The sequence below is a fragment of the Silene latifolia genome, chromosome 4, assembly GCF_048544455.1.
Source record: "Silene latifolia isolate original U9 population chromosome 4, ASM4854445v1, whole genome shotgun sequence".
In the NCBI taxonomy this organism is placed as follows: Eukaryota; Viridiplantae; Streptophyta; class Magnoliopsida; order Caryophyllales; family Caryophyllaceae; genus Silene; species Silene latifolia.
In genome coordinates, this window is record NC_133529.1 from 14,521,614 (window position 1) to 14,545,940 (window position 24,327).

General features: G+C 34.9%; 3 protein-coding genes and 2 non-coding genes across 6 annotated transcripts; 3 read left to right on the top strand and 2 right to left on the bottom strand.

Annotated features, from left to right (window-relative positions):
* The first annotated feature begins 2,897 nt into the window (after positions 1 to 2,897).
* On the top strand, positions 2,898 to 3,840 carry LOC141653065 (uncharacterized). Its single transcript, XM_074460706.1, has one exon. The coding sequence runs from the start codon at positions 2,930 to 2,932 to the stop codon at positions 3,566 to 3,568; it is 639 nt and encodes a 212-aa protein (XP_074316807.1). The 5' UTR covers positions 2,898 to 2,929; the 3' UTR covers positions 3,569 to 3,840.
* Positions 3,841 to 15,211: 11,371 nt separating this feature from the next.
* Positions 15,212 to 16,314, bottom strand: LOC141652102 (germin-like protein). The gene is made up of 2 exons (XM_074459743.1): positions 16,072 to 16,314; positions 15,212 to 15,920 (listed from the first exon to the last, which is right to left on the bottom strand). The coding sequence occupies exons 1-2, from the start codon at positions 16,196 to 16,198 to the stop codon at positions 15,364 to 15,366; spliced, it is 684 nt and encodes a 227-aa protein (XP_074315844.1). The 5' UTR covers positions 16,199 to 16,314; the 3' UTR covers positions 15,212 to 15,363.
* A 1,898-nt stretch (positions 16,315 to 18,212) lies between these two features.
* LOC141653066 (uncharacterized) lies at positions 18,213 to 22,087 on the bottom strand. Of its 2 annotated transcripts, none has more exons than XM_074460707.1 (7): positions 21,844 to 22,087; positions 20,869 to 21,021; positions 20,264 to 20,410; positions 19,427 to 19,579; positions 19,153 to 19,275; positions 18,593 to 18,683; positions 18,213 to 18,464 (listed from the first exon to the last, which is right to left on the bottom strand). In XM_074460707.1, exons 1-6 carry the CDS (start codon positions 21,985 to 21,987, stop codon positions 18,606 to 18,608), a joined length of 798 nt encoding a protein of 265 aa, XP_074316808.1. In that variant the 5' UTR covers positions 21,988 to 22,087; the 3' UTR covers positions 18,213 to 18,464; positions 18,593 to 18,605. The 2 variants fall into 2 exon arrangements, with proteins under 2 accessions (XP_074316808.1, XP_074316809.1); XM_074460708.1 differs by having other exon boundaries at positions 18,213 to 18,503.
* A 552-nt stretch (positions 22,088 to 22,639) lies between these two features.
* On the top strand, positions 22,640 to 22,712 carry TRNAR-UCU (transfer RNA arginine (anticodon UCU)). The gene has a single exon. It is a non-coding gene; the product is annotated as a tRNA-Arg (tRNA).
* Positions 22,713 to 23,807: 1,095 nt separating this feature from the next.
* LOC141654252 (U2 spliceosomal RNA) lies at positions 23,808 to 24,003 on the top strand. Its single transcript, XR_012547814.1, has one exon. It is a non-coding gene; the product is annotated as a U2 spliceosomal RNA (small nuclear RNA).
* The last annotated feature ends 324 nt before the right edge of the window (positions 24,004 to 24,327 follow it).

Below are 24,327 nucleotides of genomic sequence, written 5' to 3' on the forward strand. Positions count from 1 at the left end.
TTTATGTTGAATTGTTGTGTGTTAGAATTGATAATCCTTACATACAATTGTTGAACTATTGCATATTCTAAGCTTATTGGTCTAATATTGCTTGGAATTAGTAGAAGCATCCTCTTTTGTTGTATGCTTTGGTTAAAGTTTGCATCTTTAGGGAAAGGTTACGCTTGTATGTTCTTGTTATAATGGTTTCATCTATTAATTGCTCACTTGGACTTGTTTTTGTTTCTCTAGATTGTTTGGTATGTGTAGGTCTTATGCATGTTTCCTTTCTAGAAGGGCTTCTCACATGGTTTCATGCACTTAGCTATCATCTTGTGAGTAATTGTGTTAGATTGTTAGAAGGGGAAGGGGAAGAGGGGATTACTAGTTTAGTTTTGGTATAAGGTTGAATTACATCAAGTCTTTCTCTAAATATTGTCAAATCTTGCATAACAAGTGTTTGGTGAATTGTCTTCTTTAGTAAAGATTTAAACTGTAATTGTTTCCATTCTTTCCATCACATGAAAATCTCCTTTATATGTTCATCCTTGTTTTCCATTGTTTATAGCCATAATTTGTGATTAAGTTGTCTTGTTAATCCTTTGTTGGTTTTAGTATCTTACTCCCTCCATTCAACTCCACTTTACAAGTTTGCTTTTTGCACGGATATTAAGGAGCGGATTAAAAAAACTATTAAAAGTACATAGGGGAAGAAAATGGAGAGGTTAAAAATATTAAAAAAATATAAAAGTGGGGGTTTATGGTGGATTTAGTGTGGAGTATGGATGTCATTTTTTGTAAATATAGATTTTTTTTTTCAATAAGGATAGAATAGTCATTTTCTTAGCCAAATAAAGAAACATGTAAAGTGGGTTGAATGGACGAAAAAGGAATACTTGCAAAGTGGAGTTGAATGGAGGGAGTAATTAGTAGTGATATTTAGTTTAGAAATCGAGTCTTTAGCTTAGCTTCCTTTTCTGGGGTTCGACCCTTACTTTCACTTTATTATTGTCTTTGTTATAAGTAGTAGAGTTTAGTTTAGTTATTAAATTTTTAATTTGATAGGGTAATTAGAGTAATTAACGACACCTAGTTATTTTCCTATCATCGACTCATATTACATCGTTACGTTTTTTTTAGATTAAAATCCCCTATCTACTAAATGAATAGGTGAACTCGAAATTTTTCCCTCCAAAATGCATGTTTTTAAATATAGAAAATAATAACAATTAATTTCATTCACTAAATAAGGAAACCAATAACTACAATTGATTTCATTAAATAATTATTTTATTAAAATTAATCCTCATCACATAACATCATTTTCACTAAACTCTAAATTAGAATTTTTTAATCAAAATATAAAAACAAAACTGTAAATCGTTATTAATTTCGTGACAGAAAACTTTTTCAGAAGAATTTATAAATATAGATTATTATCTTTTTGGCACTCCTATAAAATATTTTCATTAAATACATTTCGGCTTCTTACTCAATTCTCATGATTAATTTCCAGTTCCAAGATTTTTTATCAAAGCAAAATACAATAACAGGAAATGTGAACAAATAATGAAATACCAATTTTATATAAATAATTTTATAAAAATATAAAGCTATATATACCGTGTCATATATTGCATGGGGTCTAAACGAGTTATAATATTAAGTATATTGGTAATTGAATAAGTACTAGATAGGGTTGAATGTGATTAGAAAATGTATGAAATGATTGAAAAAGTGAAAAATAGTACTTGACTTTCTGCTTGGGAGGGCGAAATGGGTCAGAGTAAACAAAATGAGATTTAGAACTAAAATGTCGGTAACCCAATTAACTCGACCTTCTGCTTAGGATGGTTTGACCATTCCCAAGCAGAAGGTCGACTTAATCGGGTCACCAAAATTTTTCCTTTTAATCACACCTTATTAATCTTGTCTCGCTTTCACCCTCCCAAGTAGAAGGTCACCACCTAGGACACCAACCCAATCATTTTTCCACTTTCCAATATTTTCAATCATTTACCACATTCACTACCCCACCAAAACCTCTCTCTTACTTTTACAATTATTATTTATTAACATACTACAACTACGTTATTTTTGTCATTTTAATAAAATAAAACTACTCAAATATGTTAAGTAAATTAATTTTATAGTGTAAATTTTTTTAAAAAAAATCGAGTTAAAATTTTATTGGTAATAAATAAACTTTATTGAAAACATGATTCAACCTATAAAAAACCGCATACATAATTTAAAAAAAAAACATGATATTTAAAAAACATTAAATACTACGAAATAATAAAATGCATTCCAAACTAATTCGAGTTACGGAAGTTTTGTCAAATATGCTCAATGAGATCATTTTTCAGAGCAAGGAAGTTGGGGAATGGAAGCAGAGAGAAGCAGAGAACAGAAGTAGAGAAGAAGATAAGGAAACGAGATATTAGCTGTGTACTGCTGTCACACGTTTTGACAGCTTTTTGTACTATTTTTTTAATGTTGTAAAGCAATTGAAATACGACACATGGAAGGTCACCAACATTCACCAATGTCTCAACTCAAGGTCACCAATTGCCCATATCTAGTTCAAAATCATACTAAACAACATCTTAATAATACTTACTTACGTCATTAACATGACCCAACAAGGTCACGACTCGGTTAGTGATCTTACTTGGGGATGATCTTAGAGAATAGAGATGCATTTTGGTGTGAAAACATATCATTTTTCTTAAATCTTTAGAATAATAGTGGGTGACTTTAAAGGACGATTGGCTAATGATAAGCCACGCAATTGTCCTCCAGTCTGTTAGCCACAAGAAAAAATGTGCAAAACCTGAATAACAACCCCATCCACTTCAGCTAGTGCTTCCTACTCACCTCTCAATGGGTATTTTGTGAGAGGAAACGGTATCCGTCACAAGCTTGTGACGAATATCGTCCGTCTTCAATGAGATTTTGTGCATCGACTTCCATACTCTCTTGTTCATTCAATAAACCTGAAACAACCACAATGTCTTCCACCGCAACAACAACCACCTCAATTCTGTCACATCGCCCTTCAACAACAAAAACAAACCAACCCAAAAGACTCAATCTTTACCTTTTAAAACCCACCTTGAATAACCCAATTAGACCCATCACAAAAATCCATGTTTCTTCCCCAACAAACAAGCCCACCGCCATTGACACCAAATCCACCAAAGAAACCATCTTTTTTGATGGTGGTGCTAATTATGGTGATTTAGTTGCTAATTTACTTCTGGGTTTTACTCTTCTATGGCTTCCATTAACCTTAGCTGCTGTTTCAAGGGCATTTTTCTTGAGGTACAGGTTTACTAATTTAAGAGTCACTGTCATTTCTGGTTTTACTGGACAAGATAGGAGTGATTTCTCTTATAAAGTCATCAAAGATGTTCAGGTTGTACCTAGGTTTATTGGTGAATGGGGTGATATTATTATTACTCTTAAAGATGGTACTGTTGTTGATTTGAGAAGCGTTCCTAAATTCAGAGAAATTGCTAAGTATTGTCTTTCTATGACTGATAACCCTGCTATTCTTAAACAGACTGCTTCTAAAGGGTTTTGATTTTCAGTTGTTTTCGCGTAAACAAGTCTTGTGTAAGACCGTCTTACCAGTAAATCCATGTGGTGCTTTAAGAAACGAGGGCTAATTGCGATACTGTCTTTTCCAAGTTTTTGCCTTCTTTATTTGTTAGTAATTGGACTAATTAAGAAGGTATGTACATTTTTTTTATTTTTGGTTACATTGATTTACTGCCTGTAATTTGTGTTGTAATTTTGTAGTCAAATGTATCAATAATAATTGGTTGTGTTATACAAGTATATATGTTTCTATTACCTATGATGATCTTGTTTAAGAGTTCATGCTTCAATGTAATCTTTTTATCTGAGTATATGCACGGATGGTTGTCCTTTCTTGATGTGATCAACCTATTTCACCTTAGCGAATTGAGGGATATAAGGAGAAGGCATTGGCTTTCAACCACCCCGAGAGATTTAGACACAAATGTCCGAAGTTGGCCATAATGCCAACGAGATGTTGCATGGTTTCAGTCTTGTGGAGGGTAATAATGTGTATATGTGTCTGCCATCAGAGTTTCATAGTGTTTTGGCTTATTGATTTCTTATAAAATGTCGGGAAATTATCAGCATTGTTCAGATTGTTTGAGCTTTGTACTACGGTATCATAGAAGCGTTGTACAACCCCTGCAAGAATTTTATCGAGGGATTCCAAAGTCCAAACTCCCATCTAAAGAAGTGACTTTCGTTCAAGCTATCCACCAGGGTATGTGTTTTTAAGCTCCTATGCCAAATTTAAACCCTCCATTTTACGATTGATCATGTACATGCTTGCAATGAGTAAACAAGGCCAATCATGGGAATGTAATTGCTCGCGTCTGTACATATTTTGTTGGTGAAGCTGTAATTCTTTTCCTTCTGAAACAACGGCTGTTTCTTTGGTCACGAAATGTTGTTGGCTACAATTACTATAGCGAGTTGAGCAAATATGTGAGGATCGTGAATGAAATGAAAACTGACTTCTAATACTCGTGTTGCTAGATTCTTGTATAAGCCATTTCGTGACTAGATATAGTAGTCTGATGAGAATCAGAGTAGTGTGTTATTCATATTCAAGACCTGGGAAACCCACAGATCCAACATCTGTGTGCCGAATATCCAACGTTGATAACTGATACTCACACTCCTCCAAATGATTCAGACTAGTCTCCCCTATGATAGAATCATTGTAAACACTGTACACCGACTAATCTGTGGTTTGTAAAAATCTATTTTGAGTGTCGTAAGGATCGCTTCCCCCAGTATTAGTACGCGAGAGAAAATCAAGAATCAAAACTACTAACCTTTTGACAACTGATATTAACATCTCTGATAAAATTCCAAAGAAACCTCACACAGGTTTGAAATCACGGAATAGGATGTGATTGGGTTGCAATCTTGGAATTGTACTCGATGTGATCGTCTCGGACTAAGTTGTGGATATTTCGCAGTTTTTATAGAGATGCTCCTATACCTATTTTAATGGTATATCATCAGTTTCGTATCATTTTAAGGAACAGGTAGAGGTTTGTTTGCAGGTTAAACTGGATGGTGGCACTCCAAACATGACTCTGCTGCAACAGAATATTTGTAGAATGGCAACAATTGCGTGCTGGTAATAGTATATGGCTAGAGAGGAACAAATGTAGAGTTGAGATGCAGCTAACTAGGCCAGAAAGACTTGTGAAAGATAGTAAACGGCTTGTGCATGGAAGATTGTAGGTAGTGTCCGTCCTAAATGAGAATTTGTGTAGTTTATTAAGTAGTCGGTTCTCAATTTTGCTTTTACTATTTAAACTAGATTTCATGCCCGGATAATGTCACAATAATTACAACGGAAATTATCTGTGTACTAATCATATATAAATAATAAAGTTATTGTCTTAAGTAGCGACCTCAACCTTCAAAAGTTTAAACCCAGGTTAATTGTATGTTGCGAAACTGACTTAATTCAAAATCACTAAAATTATGACAGTATAATTCCAAAACAGTTCTCTCATCATTCAAATAAAATTTGGAACCCATCATTAAATTAAGCTCATTAAGGGCAATAGCAAATCAACAATGCTTAAAGTTTCAAACTAACCTTTTTCATTGACACATTAACACGCATCATTAGTTATGAAACTTCTTATTTCTCCTTGATGGTAAAAGTTTCATACTTTTTTATGTGGTCACCTCTTTTCCTCCCCTTTTTCCTAACGCGAAACATATACCTCGGTTCTTATAGTGTCTATAACTTGCCTTACAACGGGTGTAGTTATAACTGTGATATTTGTATAAACATATTACTACGTAAAAGTGGCCAAATAACCTAGCGTGCATCATTCGTCATAATACTGACTACTGAGGTACCTTTTGTGTTAAGTATGCATCGTTTAAACAACTTATTTAATAGAGATGTTTCGTCACTAATATTGCATTTTACCTTTATTCATTCTCTTCTATTGTTCCAAGACTCCAAATGATAGCCGTCCCAACTCCAAAACAAATTATTTACCGCGTTGTCATCGAGTAGACACATTGATATAGTCTTCCACCTCTTTTCTGTCGAGGTTGATCCTCTTTTCCATCCAGACTCACAATGTCAATTGTGTTATCCTCCATGATCTTAACTACTTTAAAGTTTTGTTTCCTTCCGTTATTATGATTAAAACTGTCTACTTTTATTTTGAAATATAGACCGTTTCCAGAAGATGAAGAAAAAAAATTAGATCTGAAAGACACCCTTAAAATTAAAACTAAATTTGAAACATGGAATATTCGTTTCCTATATGTTTAATAATGCATGGCAAGGTTTTTAATTAGCTATCAACTGAATAATGCACTTATAACAGTCCAATTAAGCAGCAGAAGATCACAAATAAATCAATCCTTCATTAAAAAAAAAAAAAAGCAAACAGAACATGGTGCTGAGTTGCTAACTAAAGAATCTAAAGTAGAATTATCGTATGTGCTAAAGAGTACTACGGAGAATATAGTTATAATTTCATAACAAGTATTGATCACGTATACCATTGTACAAAGGCGATAATAGAGAGAGTAATATAGTAGTCGAAGACTAATTCGGTTAATATCAACATAAGTAACTTTATACATTAAAAAAATTACAACTTTGAACATGATTAGTTTCATAATTATAATCAACTAAACCTTACATCAAGAAAACTCATAACTATGGTGTCAATAACACGCTTGATGCTCTGCATAGATGATATAAATGAATTAAAAACACCTAGCTATAAAACATCATTAGAAAGGACTTAGGTATAGAATTAACCCACCAAGAGTAGTCGAATGGGGTAATGCAGGGATAGGGAAAAAAAAAAGCTCTGATGTAGTTCATGCTTTTACAATTGTATATAATATCCAATATATATCTAATATCTAGTGACCCTCGTGATCTTCCGTGTTTTTGTACGTATATAGGTTTTTAGGTCGTTTTACTCATTGTTCTACAATCATTAAGTTATTATAATCAGGAGACTTGTATTGTAAAAAATTATTTTAATGTATATTTTATTAAACAAATTAGTTGGCTAATTAAGAGTAACTAGTATTGGTGCCCGGCTTCGCCCGGGCTACCTCTACTTACCATTAATTTTTTTTTAATTAAATAAAATTACTTAAAGTTGCATAATTCATAAATTTATCATTAATATATATTTTATAACATATCCTAAAATTACGATGAAATAAATTTTGAGACAAATTCACTACTCCCGCTATTAATATTTTACTCTTATTAATGAAACAATAATAATAACATTTCACTACTTGCCCGTAATCATTTTTACTTTCACTACTCCCGCCGTAATTATTGTTACTGCCACTACTACCGCATTAATATTGATAATTTCACTACTCCCGTCGTAATTATTGTTACTTTCACTATTGCCGCATTAATATTGATTACTGTTACTACTTAGACATGCAATTTTTAGAGGATTATATATTCATATAAATATATTAAATATATGCATTAAATCATATCGAAAGAATTATGTAATATTATATATTATGAAATCTAACTTGAATAATTTATAACCTACTTATTATATTTTTGTATGTTAAATAATTAATATCTCTATACATCTAATAAACTATAAAGTTTAATAAAATTGCATAGATTTTAAATTTAATAAATAATTTTATGATGATAATAATTAATACCATAAGTGTGCATGTTTATACTAATTAATTATTTTACTTTAAAGAAATTGACCATTTTCTAGTCTTCTATAAATATTTAGGAAAATTACCAGATATCTTCTTTATTTTAGTCTCCTTGAAATTGACCATCTTAATTAACTATTTTGTTTTAAGGAAATTGACCATCTTAATTAATTATTTTATTTTAAGGAAATTGACCATGTTTAGGAAAAATTACCAAGCTTCTATATAACTTAATTTTAACCCAAACTATATAATATTTGCATTGAGATCCCTTAATCGGGTCCATCACACGGTGTTAGTGATTTAAAACTATATACTATAATTAATTTATATAACTTTCTTTAATTACATTGAAGTCCCTTGGTTTCTGGATTTAATATATAGTATTGATTTCACTCAAGTGGAATATTATAATGGCTTGTGACCAATAAAATCGCTCGAAAAGTTTTCTTTAAAGTAGCCAATAAAATCGCTTGAAAAGTTCCTCTTTTAAGTATATACTAGATTTAATGCCCGGGCGATGCCCGGGCCAATTTGTAATATCCTATGATTACAAAGTAATAATACACTGTATTTATATGCATAGAAGAGGCAGCAATTGTATTTAAATTAAAAACGTTTACAATTCTATCCATTATTAAAAAGTTTATTTTATACTTTCCTAGTCCAATTAAAACCCATGAAACCTCCCCTTATGGAGTATGACTCAAAAACGTAAACACGTACATAAATTAGATTAATTAAATAGTTTAATGATTAGTATTATTAAGATTTCATTTGATGTTTAGTAGTACGTAAAACTCGAGACTCTAATTTTAATAAGCTATGATGCACAATTGCGCATCATATATAAACAATGTACGTATGAAGTAGTTGGTTTACGTAAATCTAATATTTTATAGATTGGTTATGGTAATGCATATAGTTTTATCTATATAATTATCTATGCGACTGTGCATAAACAATTTTTGTGTTTTGAGTTTACAAAAACACAAACACCCTCATATATTTACGGTTTGACATATTTGAGGTATAGACATGCTAGGTTTTTCTTAATTATAATCTACTAACCAGATTATTGAACAATTAGAATTGGTCAATTGGAGAGGAGTACTTATTTCTTTATCTTTATCTTTTACGGATCTATATTATACAGATTAATATAACAAATAGTAATAGTTGTTGTATGAAACTCAATTACAATTTAAATAATATAATTGTTTTGAGAGGAATACCATATTGTATTGTAGTCATTGTCAAATATATTTAATCAATTGCATGTTTCAATAGTTTGTTTTAATGTAATTTATTAAGTAGCTCGGTGAAATATGTTTTTATGAGTTCAAACTTGTGTTTATTTTGTCCTATAAAAGAGACTATATAGAACGTCCAATGAAGTCGAATCCCATTTAATTTCATCTTATTTCTTTCATAGCTGTTTTTTATGATTTCTTTTTCGTATAAGCTAGATTTACTCTTTGTTTATGATATTGATGTGCATACTATATCATACTTAAACTTTCCGTCTTATATTGTTTAAGTTACTGCCTTGATAAATGATAAAGTCGATTAATCAGTAGTGAACTAACACTTCGTACTCGTGATTCCTTCATAGAAAAGTTTACGATTGCTTCATTAAGTGCGGATCTTGAGCATCATTTATAAGAATAATGTCTTCTTTGATGGAGCGCACTAAAACTTTGGCTGCCGAGCAAGAATAATTGTCGATCTCAAGTGTATAGGAAAAAAAAAACTTGTCAAATAAGAAATTGGAAATATCTAGACAAAGCTAACAATAAACAAGTCCAATTTAACTGACCTTTAAGGCTTTAAGTCCTTAATAGTGAGAATAGACACTCGGCTAGAAACACTCTTATTAGTTACTCGGCTAGCAAATTGTATATAAATCATCTTTATATACAATATGTAATACGTATTAGTAATTGGGTTATTTAATGTCAACAATCCAAGCTAAGCCTGCCCTTCCCCATTTAATCCAAACTATTGATTATCCCATATTAATCTATTCTTTGCTATCATTTATCTTATTTTGATCTTTTCGAAGGGAAACCTGTTAAACAGGTCACTTTTTCTTTTTTTTTTTTTGTTTTTGCAGGAACCCTTTTGTTGAACGCCTTCTTTCATTTTTCTTCACCTACTTCTTTACCTTTAACCTCCCACTTTCTTCTTTCTTCACCTGGTTCATATTCCTTCTTCTGCATTTTTTTTCTTTAATTCTCATAAACACCCACTTCAATTCAACATCATCAAATCTCTCATTCCCCTCTGACAAATATGGCTTTCAATTTTGTCCGCATCGATGGTACGATTTGTGTTGCTACACGGCAATTATCCCCGTATTCTTTTATAAATTGATCTCAAATTGGTTACATTTCCACACAATTCACTCTTTTCTAAATTCTCTCTTTTTACTACTACTATCTCATGATCATTAAACATAATATTCATACATAAATACGAGTTTGTCCATATTAAATCTGGGATTTTATGCGATTTCATTTTATGCATACCTACAATGGGATTTATACCAGCTGATCGTGTTCGATTGAATTGGTGTTTATGGTGGTGAATGGAAGTGAGTTTATGGTTGAATTAAGGCGGGAATTGGGGATCAATATCAGGCAGCCATGGTGGTGAATGGCAACGATGGGATCGAGTCATGGTGATGTGAAGGCGGATTATGAAATTGAAATTGTTGAAGATGATGAAGACAACACACCCTTCTTCATTGTGAGGGGAAATTTGGTAAATAAATTGAAGAAGATAAAAGGAAAGAATGTTGAAGATGAAGGAAGAAGAAGAACCCAGAAAATGAATGATGAATTATAAATAAACAAAAAAAAAAGGAAGAAACCTGCTGATAAGTAGGAATTACCGCTGATAACAAGTAAAAATGAAAGTGGGTGTAAAATAAGATAAATGATAGCAAAGAATAGATTAATATGGGATAATCAATAGGTTGGATTAAATGGGGAAGGGGAGGCTTAGCTTGGATTATTGGCATTAAATAACCCTTAGTAATTTAGTAGTGTTTTAAGTCTAGCAACACTCTTATTGCTTTTTAAATTTTTAATTTAACAGAAAGTTTCGTAACATTAATATACCTCAAGGCTCTTAATCATATGATAAAGTTTCAATACTATTTTGTCTTAATTTAAAATGCTTTTGATTAAGTTTTTAATTAAATAACTTTTTAAGTCTTTTGAAAAGGTTGGAGACTCTATAATCGCTCGAAAAAAGCTTCCTTTAATAATATAGATAGATACTAGTTTTCATGCCCGGCCGTTGGCCGGGTAATATCAAAAAATAATTTCTGATATTTATTTTGAGATTGTTGCTTTGAAAGTTTTGACGAATATCTACCTAAATTTTGGTCAATCTGTGTGAGAATTGTTACTTTCCAAAGAAGATTGCTCTTTTAGGTGGATCATTTTGCGTAATGTGAAGCGTGATCGATACAGAAATTTTTACATATATGATTTAGATCAAAATTGTAATGACATTATATTCAACATCTTGTATCATATCATAGTCTTTTGGTTCAAATATTAGAGAAATTATAATGTAAATATTTGAGAAATGTTTTTTCCTTAAATATACACTCCCTGTGTCCCAGTCATTTGTTTGCCCTTTTTATTATTCTTTGTGAAGAATATTTTAACCAAGGCAAACAAATGAATGAAACGGATTAGGTAATAGTAATAATATAATAACAAACTAATGATTGCGAACTACTGAAAAATCCAACATTGTACAATTTGCTTTGCCATCGGCGCGTTCCTTGTTGTCCTGAGATTGTACTTGTATAAATTATCCAGATATTTTCTCGTCTCAGTCATTATCCAGATATTTTCGTGGTTGGTCATCACCATCACTCGAGTCTTCGTTATACTCTTGGTGATAGTCGTCCAACGCCCCATCAAGACGTTCTTGAGCCCCCTTCGGCATCTTCTTGAACATGGCATTGAACTTCGCTTTGTTCGGACAATCGGCCATTTTGTAAGGACCCTTGCACACAAAACACGCGAACGGTTTCTTCGTTGTGAAAGCAGTTGAGTTTCCCGCCTTCGAAGACGAGCTTGAGGGCGAGTTTGTAGTGCTCGCCGATTGGGCTTGACTTCCTTGCGAGCGAAACCGACTGTTCCCAACTGAAATGGCGCTATTTTGTGGCCTTTGTCCATTGTACCCACTTTGTGACGCACTAGTATTACCCGTTGGCGCCACAACTCTTGGTGTCTCTCGCTCCCTGTGAAAGTCGAGCAGGCGCTCCGCGGCCGATATGGCCGAAGACAGAGTTTTGGGATTCAACCTCATGACCTCCTGTTGTGCCCACCTCTTCAACCCGTCAATGAATTCGAATGTCCTGTCCGTCTCGGAAATTTCGGTAATCTCGAGCATGCACGCTGAGAATTCCCTCACATATTCTCGGATTGATTTGGTGTGCTTGATTTCCTTCAACTTCTTCCGAGCAACAAACTCCGTGTTCTCGGGGTAGAAGTGATCCTTCAAGATCCTCTTGAAGTCGGCCCACGATGTCACCGTAATCGTGCCCGCATCAATTTCCTTGTACCTAGCCCTCCACCACATCTTGGCATCGTCGACTAGATACATGCTTGTCGTGACAACTTCCGCGTCTTCGTCGAGCCCACTTACTCGGAAGTATTGCTCCATATCGAAGATAAAGTTATCGCCCGCTTTCGAATCCCTCGCCCCATCGTAGGGATGAGGTGGAGGTGCCTTCACCTTATGGCCCCCCAAAGATTTCCCGTCATTGGCCACCGCTTTCACAAGCGTGGCGCAAGTGTTCTCTAACATCTCGAACTTTCGGTGGAGATGATTGATCTCTTCCTGATGACGCATCACTGATCGCTTGGATGCGGGTGTTCATCCCGTCCACCTTTGTCTCAAGTTCACAAACCATCTTCTGCAACTCCTCGAGGCTCGCGGCAATCCGCATAACGACGCCCTCGAGTTTGGGAAGCTTGACGTCGAATGATTCCTCTAAGGCATCCACTCGGTCCTCGATTGTTTTGCCCATTTTCTCGATCTCGATAAACAAATGCGGCGTGCAGAAACCCGTCCGAAGACTGGGCTCTGATACCAAATATCACGGTCCGGTACTTTTGCCGGATCGTGGCGCGCACCCTTGCCCGGCTCAAGGCAAGGTGCACGCGACAAGGATCTTCGTACTAGTGAAGGATCGCACACTAGCACGATACTCGGGTCTCGGCAACACTCGACAGGATTGCAACAAGAGCGTCAAGCACTAGTGTTTGTCAAGCACTAGGCATTCGTAATCGGTCTCGGGTGTGTGAGTCGGGATCATAATGTCGATCCAACAAACATGGCTTGTTCGTAAAGTGAAGGCAAAGAGTCGTTCACAACAAAGCAACAACAAGCAACACGAAGGCACAAGGTAGGAAGCAGATTTTGATTCACTAGTACTCCCTAAAGAGGGAAATTTGATATTTACATCCTGGTAGCAGAAGACATTGAAATTACAAAACTAGTGTAGAATAGCGATATACCTATTTATGGAAAGAAAAACTATTTTAAAACTATGCTAAACTAGGAAAGTATTTACTAAAAATATACAAGGGAAATGAAATTACATAAGCATAAATAAATCTAAGGGTTCAAAGTGTGCGGATCATCACACTTGGCATACAAGAACTCCCCATTGCACTTGAAATACAAAGGGTTTATTGTAACATAACGTAAATGTATAACATTTCACCCATGAATTTGAGTATCATATTTCGAAGGATTAACACAACATAGCTAGACAACCTTTGATAAGCCTTAAAAACTTGGCTTCAGTTCGTACATCGTCCACATGAATTTGCAACTGCAAGTCACTGAACACCTTGTCAACCACCTCAAACGTAACAATATACATTCGATCATATTATTGTTTATCGATAGTCTCTAACAATGTTGTGTAAACGTAGGATCAATTTAGATCATTCCCTTACAACAATTATCCAATATAACTCGTTATATAAGTCGAGAAATTATTGACTTCTTTCTAAAATATTTGTTTATGATAGTAAAATATACTCGTACGACGAAATTTTCATACTATCATTTGACAGATTAGAGGAACCCGTTTTCCTCCGCAATCTACCTTGTGATTTTAATGCGGGGACTATAAAACAAATGGTGAATATCCCCTTTTGTGAGTCCCTTGACAGCTTGACTACATGAGAAAATCCCCTTTACTTGTGTAAAAAAGCAAAAACCCTACAAGGCTGTATGCCTGTATCGTGAAATAAAAGCAAAATAATCCCACACCGCTTAGTGAGAAAAAGAAAAGAGCATAATACAATATAAAAGCGGAGACAGGACTCCTATAATTTATAATTTACCATGTAAAAAGTCAAAAAATTGAGAGATATCATGTAGAATATCCCATAAAAATTTGTGTTTATAGTTTTCTTGCAATTTTCTCACGATCGTACCCAAAAGAAAGTGTGCAGAGTATGAAACTACTTCCTTCTTTATCCTCAAACTTCTGATATCTACAAATAGTACGGAGTACTTCCAAACTCGGACTATTTTTTCTATCACAAATTCTCATTATAGACGGACACTATACGTATAGACGGATACCATTTCCCCTCACAAAATACCCATTTACCATAAAGTGGGAAGCACATGGGGTGCCCCACCTTGTCCCCCTTACCCATTTTATTAGAGGTCTTTACCCGTCTGTTCGTCCCACCCGTCTATACCAAGACCTATTGTTTTTCTATTCTTCCACTATAATTACCCTATTATTTGTGTAAAACAGTTGACTTAAATATATCTCTAAAGTAACTACTTATAGCAACTTACATGAGACATTCTTTTCCCTGTAGTGAAAGTAATAAAAGTTACAACAGGAGTGCAGTAGTGAAAATAACATTAATTACGTAACAATAATTATAGCGGGAGTAGTGAAAGTAACAGTAGTTATAACGAATATAATATAAGTAACAATACTAACAACAAAAGAAAATATATATATGAACAATTAGCTAACCAATTGATTTAAATAAAAAAATATTGATAGCGAGAGTAGTGAATTTGTCCCATAATTTATTTCATCGTAATCTAAAGATATGTCATAGAGAAATATATCAATGATAAATTTATGAGTTATGCAACCTTAAAGTAGTTTTATTTAATTGAAAATAAATTTTAATACTAAATAGAGGTAATCCGGGCGGAGCCGGGCACCAATACTAGTAACCTAAAGAAGAAGGAAAAGGGAGAAATAACATAAGCTTAATAAAAGAATGGAAAAATTGTCAAAAAATTAGTGTTTTAACCAAACAAATTTGATGGAAAATGGCATGAATGTGATTTTGGGTGCAAATTTTGAACTGAGCAATGAGTGTAATGTAAAAAAAAAAAAAAAAAAAAATTGGAATATTGGTGGGAGTAATCCATAATTAACTCTAATAAAAATTTGACTCTTAAAAAAGGGCACACCATGGTGTTTTTATTGTAGATCACCTCCAAAAGAATACAACATTGCTGAACCAGCAATTACATAATGCAAACGAATACCTCGCAACAAATTAAGAAAGTAATTATTGGGATAATTTCATATAGCTATCATCATTTACTAATTGCAAACCGCGATTCTAAGTACTTGATCACCCCACCATCTAACTGAAAGGCCTTGCTTAGAACATCGACAGAGATGGATGGTTCAGACGCAAATACCGCGTTAGCAATAGTATTCAAACCGGGGTTTTGGCTGCTTAATGCGCTCATAGCCATAGCAGGAGTGTTGCCAATATTGAACTGAAAGTGAATAAGACCCTGTGGAAACGCAAAAACATCGCCTTTGTTAAGAACCTTAGTAAAGAACTTGTTTCCACCATTTGGCAAGTTGGAGGTCACGAATCCAACATAAAAGGTTCCTTCCATGACTGTGAAAAGCTCAGTTGCACGAGGGTGAGTGTGAGGTGGGTTTAGACCGAAAGGTGCATAGTCGACCCTAGCTATTGCTACCCCGAGGGTGTTGAGTCCCGGTAATTGAGTTGGTGTGATGAGCGTGACATTGGAACCTAATCTGCTGTTGGTGCTTCTTGGTTTGTCCAATCCCGTTAATAGGAAATCATCTGCCGTTACATCCTCTGGATTCTTACAGAACATACCATTTACAAACACTGCAAAAGACAGGAAACACAAAGTCAAATTAATTTCTACATACCTACAAACATTGAGGCACTGGGGTAATGTTGTTGTCTTGCCTAAATACGTATCCTAAAAAATTTTCTTTTTATTCGGAAGTTATATAAGAGCTAAGAGATGACTTACATGCATTGTTAGGGTCAGTTACCCCAACACAAAAGTCTTGCAGCTGGGTTGGATCAGCAGCATGAACTGAAAACGAGGCGATAGCTAGAACAGCAAAATAAGCAAACAGGTATTTAAGACATGCCATCTTTTATGTATTATGTAGTTGTAAGTAAATTAGCTCTCGGTTTACTAATGCTTAACAATATTGAAGTATGTAGTTTGTGATAATCATTGGATGATGAAAATGATATATTTATAAAGGGAAATGTTGAACTTTTCTAGCATTGAAATGGTCTTAACGAGTGTGATTTTCAACTAAACATCAATAATTAATGTATCAATCAACATCGAGTTAATAGTAAACAAATATTTTGTTGAAATATTAATCAGTGAATTTCAACTTTAAGAAAAGTCTTTGGGTGTGAATGATATAATTCGATGTCAGCGTTTTAACCTGGTCTTGTTTTCACTGAATCCCAGCTTAGAACAGGTAATTTGGTCTTGTAGTAGGTATTTGTATTTCATTGAATCAAGTATCTGTGTGACTTGGTCTTATTAAGAACATTTCTATTTTCCAAACAATATTACCTTAATAATCACTTCCGCTTATGATCTATGTTTACTCTAACTTGGATACGACTGTACGAGGGTCGGACACAAGTACTTACTCAAGTGTTGGACACAGTAATTCACTGGACTCTGCACAACTAAAATTTTTAGGGTACCTACTGTTAAAAATTTGTTCATGGTCAATAAAGGGTTTCTTTCCCATATGACAGAGATGCTCTGGACACCCATTTCACTCCCAAAGAGGTTCGCACTGCAATTGCGTCAATTTGATCTCTGCAATGTTGATTAAGAAAGAGGTCATTGTGGCTGAACCTATTGGTTTCAGATTAGTGACTGGGTGTTGATCGCAGAATAGGTGATTTGTAACAGGACTATGTTATGGCATGCTAAAAGAAGCATTTTGATGTATATACTTTGCAGCGCATCCCACATTGGTCTGTATTTAGCGCGTGATTCAATTAACTGTTTGAACGAATAGATGTTTCAAAGTTTGATGTTAAAGCAATGCCATCAACAAGACGTGAACTCCCTGATAGATGTTTAAACAGTGTACTGAATGAAAGATTGTACTCTTGCTGCCTTCAAATAACGAAATTGTATATTATAAGACATAACTACACGGGAAAAAAAATCGAGTTAGAAGTATTTATGTACTATACTGTAATAGGAAAAAGATGGAAAAATTTGTATATTTATACTGGTGAAATAGATGGAAAAAATTGACGCAATTTCTCATTTGTGACGGCAATATTCTGTCACAAGCAACAAGAATAAAAGGTAATGCCAGGCTATGTGGGCTGCCAAGCTCACATAAAAATAGATCTAAGTTATAACCAGATTAAACCTTTCTAATAATCATCTTCAAGGGAAAATTCCGTCTTCATTAGGAAAACTCTCGAGCCTTCACAGTCTAAATATCTCTAACAACCTTCTCAAAGGCCAACTCCCATCTACATTCTCATCATTTCCCGTCAGCGCCTTTGCAGGCAATGTGGGCTGCCACTTAAGTCTTGCTCATCATGGATGAAGGGGAAACATCTGTCGAATAGTGAGGTTGTCGCGATTATAGTTGCCATTGTGTTAACTTCAGCTGTTTTCTGCTTAGTGATGATCTATACAATGATTAGAATATGGTGTTCTTGGAGAAGAGTTGCTGTTACAAGCAATGATGGGACTCCAAATAATGAGTTTAAAGCGCAAAATCACGATCCTGAGAATTGGGTTAGCTATGAAGGTGAGAAGAAGAAAGGAGGTTACTGCAAAAATGGATTCAAGTAGCTTGCCGTCTTCACCCGATAAACAGCTTATTACCTAGGATTTGTTCTCAAAAGTTGAGAGTTCATCTTCTTGGACATCAAAAATTACCTCAAATTTCTTTGATTTTATTTTGTATAGAACACTTGATTTCTGGGAGAAAACTTTGTGTATCAGGATTTCAGATTGTAGAGAAGTGAGTTTACATCGAAAAACCGCGTTTAAGGAATTCATTTTGATATGTCTATTTGCTCATCAGAACCATAAACTTCAAAAATCAACCGGTTATTGAACGTCAAATGCAAACTACCGCGAAGTATAAAGCCAACAGCAAGTGTCGAGAATTGCGTCAACTTTTTATTCTTATAAGAACGATCAAATGATTTTCACATAATATCTTGATATACAATGGTGGGACTGTACAATCAGCTCTCAAGATGTGAACAATGTGAATGTTGAAGCGGAGAACTAGAGGCGACGAGAACCATAACAAAGGCAGGTAATATATCCTGAAGTGAGTTATCATTTATTTGTGTTCGATCATGGTTATTTCTTTGCATCGCTCATCACTTTTTGAGGCTGAATTCCTGCATTGTACGCATTGGAAGGGCTTCAGATATATATAACTGAAACAAAGGGTTAGTACTTAGTACAGTAACTTGGTGAACTTAACGAGGGAGGGAGAAACTAGTATTTTACTGTAAATAAAACTTACCAATGGGATCTTGTCAGTCTCGAAAGGTGGCAGGAAGGTTATCCTCGGTAAAGTATTCTTCTCGGACTGTCTTCACTGAGCAGAATCTCACCTTCAACAAAAACATGTCAATACCCTCATGAGTATTGGATTAGATTCTTCGGAGAGCAGTATCGAGTCTCTCAAATTTAATCAACAATGTATCATAAAAAGAAGTCAGGTCCGGATTCCATTTCTAATAGAGCCAAATAATCAATAATTCCTGATTCGGGATATGATCGAGTAAAGTAAAACAGTTGAAAAAAAATGTTTGCTCTTCTTATATTGTGAAGTATAGTCCGTAGCAATCAGATAGTCAATGCTATTTTCCTTGTGACTGGTGAGGCAGGATACATCCAGTCACCATATCCCGCCATAGGCGATAATGTCTCTCAGCGGCAATAATTTAGGATATTCAAATGAGTCACAGTAAAATCAATATGAAAACCAAAAAAGACTAAAAATTAAACCGACAAACCCACAGTCCGAGAGTGATTTCAGTAAGTATATATAAGACCAAATTAGTTGAAGGTGCACAATACCAGAGACGCGTATTGTTTCAAGAGGGGCTTTGCCAACTGCCAAATAGGATTGAACACAAAAGGTGCATCAACAAAGAGCACCTGTCCCAGCCGCTTTGGATAGTAGTAGTAGAATACATCAAACTGCAACCAAAAACAGATCATACACTGTTAAGTACTCTAGTTTGGTGTCCGGGGGATAAACATATGGTTTAGAAATATGCTTCAGTTCATACAAATTAAAGATTGAAGAACGATAAGTAGATAGGAAATAGACGACTTCCAAACCAATTACCAAGAAAGTCAAAAATTTTAAATCTGCATTCGCAAGTCCATAGCCCCTGAGGTCAACTATTCCAAGTATGTCTTCTTTTCCTTCTGGAAGCTTACTTAAAGCTTTCTCAACCAAGAATACACATAGCTTCTCATCCTCAATAGGGTCCAGCATCTGCAATTAGATCGTATGCATGCGTCATCAGAAGGGCATGTATGGTCAAGGGCCCTGTCTTAAATCACTATAATTGCTTTAGCATGTGATTACTTTTTTCATGGAAATTATACAAGGCCGCTTCATAGTTCCTCAGAGTTCACAACTTTACTAGTGAAACCAACGAAGTCCATAAAAGATTAGTGCCAAAATATATTGCACCAAAAATGATATGCATTGATATGATTCTGATACAGTTAAAAAGTTGCGGATGAGCTGACATCTAAGCTAACTGAAAATGTCATTGAGAGGTGGTACTCACTACTCACTACTCATGACAACGGGCCAATATCAAAATTTCCCTTTACAAAAAAAAAAAAAAAATATGAAGTAGCGTCACGTGATAAAAATGACATGTGCGAACACAAATAGCCGCTGAACATTGTCTTTGACTCATTTAGTTTTCTTCAACAATTTAAATTAAATGGGTAATGCAGCTTGCACACTCAGTTCAATGGGGCTGATTAGTTTCAACGGATTCTTAATCCATTTATCCTTGACATCTACATGAATCTGAAATGTCACAACATATTTGACAGCGCAAACTAATTGCAAAAACATTAAAGGTAGAGATTTACTCCGTACATTTAGCAGTTTAGCAAATAAGAAAGGCAGAGATTTAATGAATGAAGCAACGGTGCTTACTCCTGGAAAATGTTTGGATGCTACTACTATAAGTACAGGTCTGCCTTTCTCATCAAGAAGGTCATGCACATACGCTTTTCCTGTTTTTGCTGCACCTTTTACAGAGTCCTCGGATAGATGAGATACTCCAAATTCTTGACGCCATTTCTTGCATGAAGATGAGAAAAGACGTCAATCAAATGTCTGAAGCTAGTCAGCTGATGGCATCAATAAAACATCAAAGAGCCTCGAGTGTCTGAATTTGTGCCCGTAATGTTGCAAGATCACCAAAAAGGAACAACCAATGAAACATGATGCATACTCAAAATAAGTCCCGAGTCAAAAGCAGTTACATGCACATAATGAGGGATCTGAGGATCATCTATTGACCAAGGTGAAAAACAAAAGTAACATTGTCTCAAAGTCTCAACATTTACTGCAAATGGTTGCGATCTTACTTCATCCAAAAAATAAAAAAATGAAAACAATAATGGGTAAATTAGATTGTTCAGGCGCGTTCTAACTTCTGAGTTCCGAGTAAGTGTCCACGTTATTCCTATCCGTGTCATTTCTAGCAAAACAGATGCAACATAAACCATTCAACACCACAAAAAGCATGTACATACAATAGCTCTTGACAGTTTCTGTACAGCTTCATCAACAGCAAATTTCCGGTCTTTCAGAAACCAAAGGATCATGCTTTCGTCATCTCGTCCATTCTTGCCTACAGGGAGTTCATGATAGTCATTCTTGAGCTTTTCCTTCACTTGTAAAACTAGCTGCATGTGTTAACATTGCCGAAACCATAAATTACGAAAAACATATAAATCACATGAAAGGATTAGCAACTCAGCTACTGAAGAGTGAAGAGTAATCATAGAGGCACCATTTCTCAATTCTACAACTAAATTTGTCAATTACTCAAATTTAATAACTCCAACTAACAAATGTAAAATTCTCTACCATAATTGACTCTTCCAACATGGCGGAACAAGGATTTGAAGTTAGGGAATGAAAAATCTCAGGGGAAGCAAACTAGCAATACTATAAGGTACTCCCTCCTATTCACTATTTTCTTCCCTATTTCCTTATTCGGATTATTCGGATTTTCTTCCCTATTTCCTTTTATGGGTTGATTTGTGTGGTCCAAATTAATTTGCATATGGGGTAGTGTGTTTTGTGTGTCCAAATTCACTTCCTTATTTCTTGTGCAAAAAGGAAAGGGGAAGAAAATGGTGAATAGGAGGGAGTAAAATAGATAAAATAAAAAAATCGAATATTTAACTTCAAAATTTTCCTTGTTCAGCGGAGCGAGCGCCCCTGCTAGAGTGCTAGCCCCTTTATCAATATTGCTTTCTAACTTCTTAAGAATTCAGTTACAATTCCAACAAACCAATTTAACCAAAAACAATCAATCATGGCTCAGAATAATCACGACATTGGCCCAATTTGCTAAAAAAAAAAAAAAAAACATGAGGATAATACAAAATACTCTAACAATTTGGAACAATACCCAGAAAAGATTGCCTCAATTTCCACCCACTTTTTATGAAAAATAACAAATAAGAGTACAATTTGAAGAATTTACCCAGAAAAGTTACCTTTCGAGAATTATCAGCATCAAGTGTGCTACTGCTGTTGCAATTTATAACTGAAATTCTGCGAAAATTTTGGGGTGTACTGAGACGAACTGGTGAACATAAAGATGGGCGGAGATAATTTGTGTAGACATGGCTAAGTGACATTTTAATGTGAGGTTATCAAAATACTTGCAACTTTATGCAACAAAATCCCCATTTCCTCGTGGGTTAACTTAGTGCACATAACCTAAGTGATTTGAGAGTACCTCAAAACATTGTAATTGACAACGAATTGAGAGGTCTTGAGTTTAACTCGAGTAATGCGGTAACCTGTCATCATAATTGATATCTTACCTAGCACACGTGATTTGCAGGGTATTACATGTACTCGGGGATTAAACCCCTCATCACTAAAAAAAAAAAAACTTTGTGCACATTGAAATTAGCGGTTGTGGATTTCTCATCACCAAACAAAATCCCCATTTCCTTGCAATTTTTTTTTTTTTTGTTATAGGTAGTTATAATTGGGAATATGAAAATAACTTTTACACACTTAAAAAGTTGAAATAAAATGAGAATATCTAAATAAGTGAGTAAATAACCGACATAGTAAAATGTAAATAATTGATCGGGATTCGGACCGAGTACAAAATAACATGAGCGTAGTAATTGGACTACAAGCCCAAGTTTCGTATGGTCTAAACTCCCACAGGCCAATAGGCCATAGAACATTGGCCATTAATCAAAGTGCATAAAATTGTCGGAAACCACTTGTGTTCAGGTAAAAGAAAACGTTTTATGGTGTTAATAACAAAAAGCGCTCGTGGCCTAATGGATAAGGCATTTGACTTCTAATCAAAGGATTGTGGGTTCGAGTCCCACCGAGCGTGTTTTTTTCTTTTATATTTACACATTTTCATTTTTTGATGTTTCAATGGATATAGGAACCTTCGCCAGCTGGGTTGGTTACTACAGCAGAAGGTTAACTTCCATTCCTTTTAGTGGAGCTTTCGTATAAAAATATGAATGCCTTACATTTTCTTGTATAGAAAAAATTAAAGAGGTATAACCAATTGATAATAGTCAGTTACTTTCGTATAATTTTGTTTACTGATGAGCTATAATGAAAAAGGTGTTCAGATTATCTGTAGCTTGTTTACAGATGATTTATATTCAAATTAGTGTCGATTGTCGAAATGAGTAACGTAAACGATTTGCTAAAATACTGTGAATATTTTGCACCATCAAAACTGAAAACAATGAAAAGATATTGACAGCCAAGTATTACAGCAAGTCTCATTATAGACGGGGATATCCGTCTATAGTAAGAGACAGGTCGGATCCCCTCTCACAAAGAGGCAAGTGGGAGGCCAAATGGTAATCCATTTGGTTTTCCACTTGCCCTCCCACTTGCCTCTTTGTGAGAGGGGATCCGACCTGTCTCTTACTATAGACGGATATCTCCGTCTATAATGAGAATTTGTGCAAGTATTATTACCCACTTCATAGTGTTAATACTCTTTGTAAGATAGCGAATGCCCAAGTTCTAATTATTGATTGTCTCAACTCTCAAGAGACAAAAGTGAAAGAACTTTAGTCCTATTTCCAGAAAATAGTGATGAAACCGTCTCTAAAATATTAATTTATAATGATGGTGAAACATACGACTCAAGGAAATTTTCACAAGTACAATTTCTCTACCTTTGGCGGGTTAGAGGAAGCCATTTTTCCACCTTCAACTACCTCAAGTGATTTTAATGTGGAGACTTGTGTAAGAGAAAAAATGTAAATTTTCCCTTTTGGCAATCCCTTGGGCCTTGACTACACGAGGTGAAAGAATTTTATGATAGGAAGCAATGCAATACCCCTGCAAGGCTGTATGCCTGTATCGTCAAAATAAAAGCAAAACCATCCCACATCGCTCGGTGAGCAAAAGAAAAGAGCATAACACAATATAAAAACGGAGACGGGCCATTGAACAAATTATACCTTTCTCGGCCTTTTGGCTAAGATCAAGTGTAGTATCTGTTCTTATCAGTTTAATATCTGATATGTGGACCATTGGTTCACACGATATTAAATTTATTTTTTAAGAGGGGAGGTCCATCAAGGTAGCTTGCTGCCTGGACCTTCAAGCGTCGCCCATGCGTTGCACTATTGCTTGGGCCTGGCGCACCTCTCCAATTCCAGTCTAATCTTATACTATACGGTACCTGTAAATAAATTTCTCATGGGATATGCGAACAGTCCAGGAAATTTCCCTCCTCAACAGTTGATCTTAAATAATTTGTGATTGGGTCGGTCAGAGTTGTAAGATTGTGATCAAATGTCGCTGTGTTCAATATTTTTGTTCTGTCGAGCGGTATTTGGATGATCGTGAACTGAATTTGTATGATCATGAAACCATAAACTCAATCTCTCGGGTCGAGTTTTAGAAAAACACGAAGCTCCCAATCAGTCCTCAAACGAATTATGACGGACAAACCGATAAACATTTTACTGATA